This window comes from Penaeus monodon, unplaced genomic scaffold (genome assembly GCF_015228065.2).
Source record: "Penaeus monodon isolate SGIC_2016 unplaced genomic scaffold, NSTDA_Pmon_1 PmonScaffold_25956, whole genome shotgun sequence".
NCBI lineage: Eukaryota > Metazoa > Arthropoda > Malacostraca > Decapoda > Penaeidae > Penaeus > Penaeus monodon.
The window spans coordinates 1-2,981 of NW_023656314.1; the positions used below are offsets into that span (position 1 = coordinate 1).

At 28.3% G+C, this 2,981-nt stretch overlaps 1 protein-coding gene across 1 annotated transcript; it reads right to left on the reverse strand.

Annotated features, from left to right (window-relative positions):
- Positions 1 to 296: 296 nt before the first annotated feature.
- On the reverse strand, positions 297 to 2,677 carry LOC119570401 (DCC-interacting protein 13-alpha-like). The gene is made up of 3 exons (XM_037918150.1): positions 2,549 to 2,677; positions 2,160 to 2,276; positions 297 to 377 (listed from the first exon to the last, which is right to left on the reverse strand). Exons 1-3 carry the CDS (start codon positions 2,675 to 2,677, stop codon positions 297 to 299), a joined length of 327 nt encoding a protein of 108 aa, XP_037774078.1.
- Between the last annotated feature and the right edge of the window lie 304 nt (positions 2,678 to 2,981).

A 2,981-nucleotide genomic window follows, 5' to 3' on the forward strand; every position in this document is an offset into this window, starting at 1 on the left:
TTTCCCAAAAAAATTTCACAGGTGGGTCTGTGATTGTTTATGAAAAAGTATCTCTCTTTTTCTTAGAAAAAACCCCTATCAATATAATTGGCAAACCAAACTGCCAGACTATTTTTTGACACAATTACGATCCCAGTTTCTTTATATACAAAGATTTTTTTTTGTAAGATATATTTTGTTTACCCTTAGTTAACCAAAATTAAATGAGGGCTCTCACTTTTTTCCACAGATGGCTCTTCATTATTATTCAAAGTTGAACCTGCTACAGTATTCAAGGAAATCTGCATTGCTTGAGCCTATGCTGGGACTCTTGGTAGCCACAAGAGCACACTATATGGGGGCATGAGGGTCTCGTGACCCCAGAAGTGGAGGACTTCCTAGCCAACATTTCAGTCTGTGTTAAAAGGTTAGCTCTCATAGACATTATATATATATATAATATTTTATATATATATTTTATAAAATATATATAATATATATTTTATAAATTTTATTATATATATATAATAATATATATATATATATAATATTTATATATATATATATATATATAATATATAATATACATATACATATACATAAACATATACATATACATATACATATACTATATACATATACATATACATATACATATACATATACATATATATATATTTATATATATATATATATATATATATATATATATATATTTTATTTTATATATATATATAACATATACACATATTATACATTATTTATATATAATTAATAATAATATATATATATATGTTATATGTATATATTAAATTTTAAATTATGTATATATGTATATATTATAAATATTGTATGTATTTTTATATATGTATATATATATATTATTTTTAAATATATATATTATTATAAATATTATATGTTGTTTTGTAGTATTATTTTATATATATATGTATGTTGTATGTAGCAGTATAGATATGTTATGTATAATATATGTAATGTATATGTATATGAAAAATTGTTTTGAAGAAGTTTTTAAGTTTGTTTTTTTGTAAAAAAAAAAAAAAAGAAAAAAAAAAAAAAAAAAAAAAAAAAAAAAAAAAAAAAAGGGGGAAAAAAAAAAAAAAAAAAAAAAAAAAAAGGGGGGGGGGGGGGGGGGGGGGGGGGGGGGGGGGAAGGGGGGGGGAAAAGGGGGGGGGGGGGGGGGGGGGAAGGGGGGGGGGGGGGGGGAAAATTTTAAAAAAAAAAAAAAAAAAAAAAAAAAAAAAAAATAAAAAAAAAAATTTAAATATAAAAAAAAAAAAATATAATTTTTTTTTTAAAATTTAAATAATTTTAAACAAATTTTTTCTAAGAAGTCCTCCCCCGGGGAAAAGCCCCAAAATTTGGGTTTTTTTGGGTAAAAACCCAAAAACCAAAAAATTTTTTTTTCTTAATTTCATTTTAAAAATAATAAAGGCCATCTGGGGAAAAAAGAAAGCCCCTTTAATTTTTTGGTTAAGAAAGGGAAACAAAATATTTCAAAAAAAAATTTTTGTATATAAAGAAACTGGGTCGTAATTGTGTCAAAAATAATGGCAGTTTTGGGTTTTCCAATTAATTTATAGGGGTTTTTTCTAAGAAAAAAAAGAGATACTGTTTTTTACTAAACAATCACAAAAACACCCACCTGTGAAATTTTTTTTTGAAAAATACCTCCTCATTTGATTCCGGTTTCCTGCCTGGGTCCCGACGGGGGAACGACGACCCTTTAAGGCCCTATCCAATTCCGTTTCCCGCATTTTGAAAATTAATTAAAACCCTCTCAGCATTTTTAACCTATCAACACTAAGATGACTCCCTAACGTCTAGTAAAAACACCCCTCACACTGGGATGATGTCTTCACGTCATAAATAGTTAAGCCTGTTACCAGTTGTGCATGCTAGACTGCTGTGCCTCTTTGTGGCCTCATTACCTAAAAAAAAATGCATTACTCAAAATATTTGTTAAATCTGTGCACACTCCTATTTGTGTCATTGTTTCAGGCAAGTCAAAACTATCAGAAGTTTTCCAAGACTTTTTTGTGATGAATGAAACACATGCAGGTCCACTAAAATATCTGATACCATTTGGCAAGTTTTCTTTTAGACATTCCATAATATAACCAATGTCAACAAAAGGGAAAAAAGTTTGAAATTCAAACCTGATACAGAGTTGCCATAGTTTCCATCTCATGGAGTTCAGTATCAATAAATCTTGACAGAGGATAAACTGCTCCATCTGCAATCTGTGTTGCCACAATGTGCTCCCAAGAACTCATCTTAGGAGGAAAGAAAAGGTTTAGTGAATTATCTCTTTTCATGGAAATGTTAATTTAAAATCTATAGAAAAAATCCCTTTCACTATATTATTATAGTTAATGTTATTTCCATAGATCAATTAAGGTATTCTTTCTTGCTAAGACTTTTTAACTACATATTTATAAACAATTACTGAAACTGAAACTAAAGCAAGGTTAAACCAGGAACACCTGAAACAGTATTTCAATAAATATATAATTAAGAAGTAATAAAAAATAAATCTAAAACTTACTTCAGACACATGTTTGGCAAACTGTGAAAGTGTTGATGCAACTACACCATCAGCATCACCATTCACTGGGAACTTCTGAAATTTTATGCATAATGTAAGTCCAGTAGACAGGCTAATAAGAAGCCTCATGGCATTACCTTGCCAAAAAGTTTTGTTAGCTACATAATCTTATCAATGACTAATTAATCACATAATATTTAAAAAGTCACACTGTTCCTTTTCTTTCTTCATGTTACATCAAAACTCAATAAATTCATTCCACTTTGTCATACATCATGTCCTCTTCACAAAGCAAGTATTCCAGGATATTAGATGAATATAAAATATACGTACAACATTCATGCATGATGGCTGTACCTGACAACAAGATAGTGCTCTTATAACAGACATAAAAATATGACACAAGCCCTCAAGTATATAAATATGAACTTTC

Bases quoted from the DNA above. Each gene is read 5' to 3' on its own strand.
- LOC119570401 (XM_037918150.1), bottom strand. From the start codon at position 2,677: ATGAGGCTTCTTATTAGCCTGTCTACTGGACTTACATTATGCATAAAA. The intron at 2,277-2,548 runs GTAAGTTTTAGA...TTTCCTCCTAAG, and splicing joins TTGCCAAACATGTGTCTGAA to ATGAGTTCTTGGGAGCACAT. The intron at 378-2,159 runs GTTTGAATTTCA...AATGTTGGCTAG, and splicing joins CTATGGCAACTCTGTATCAG to GAAGTCCTCCACTTCTGGGG.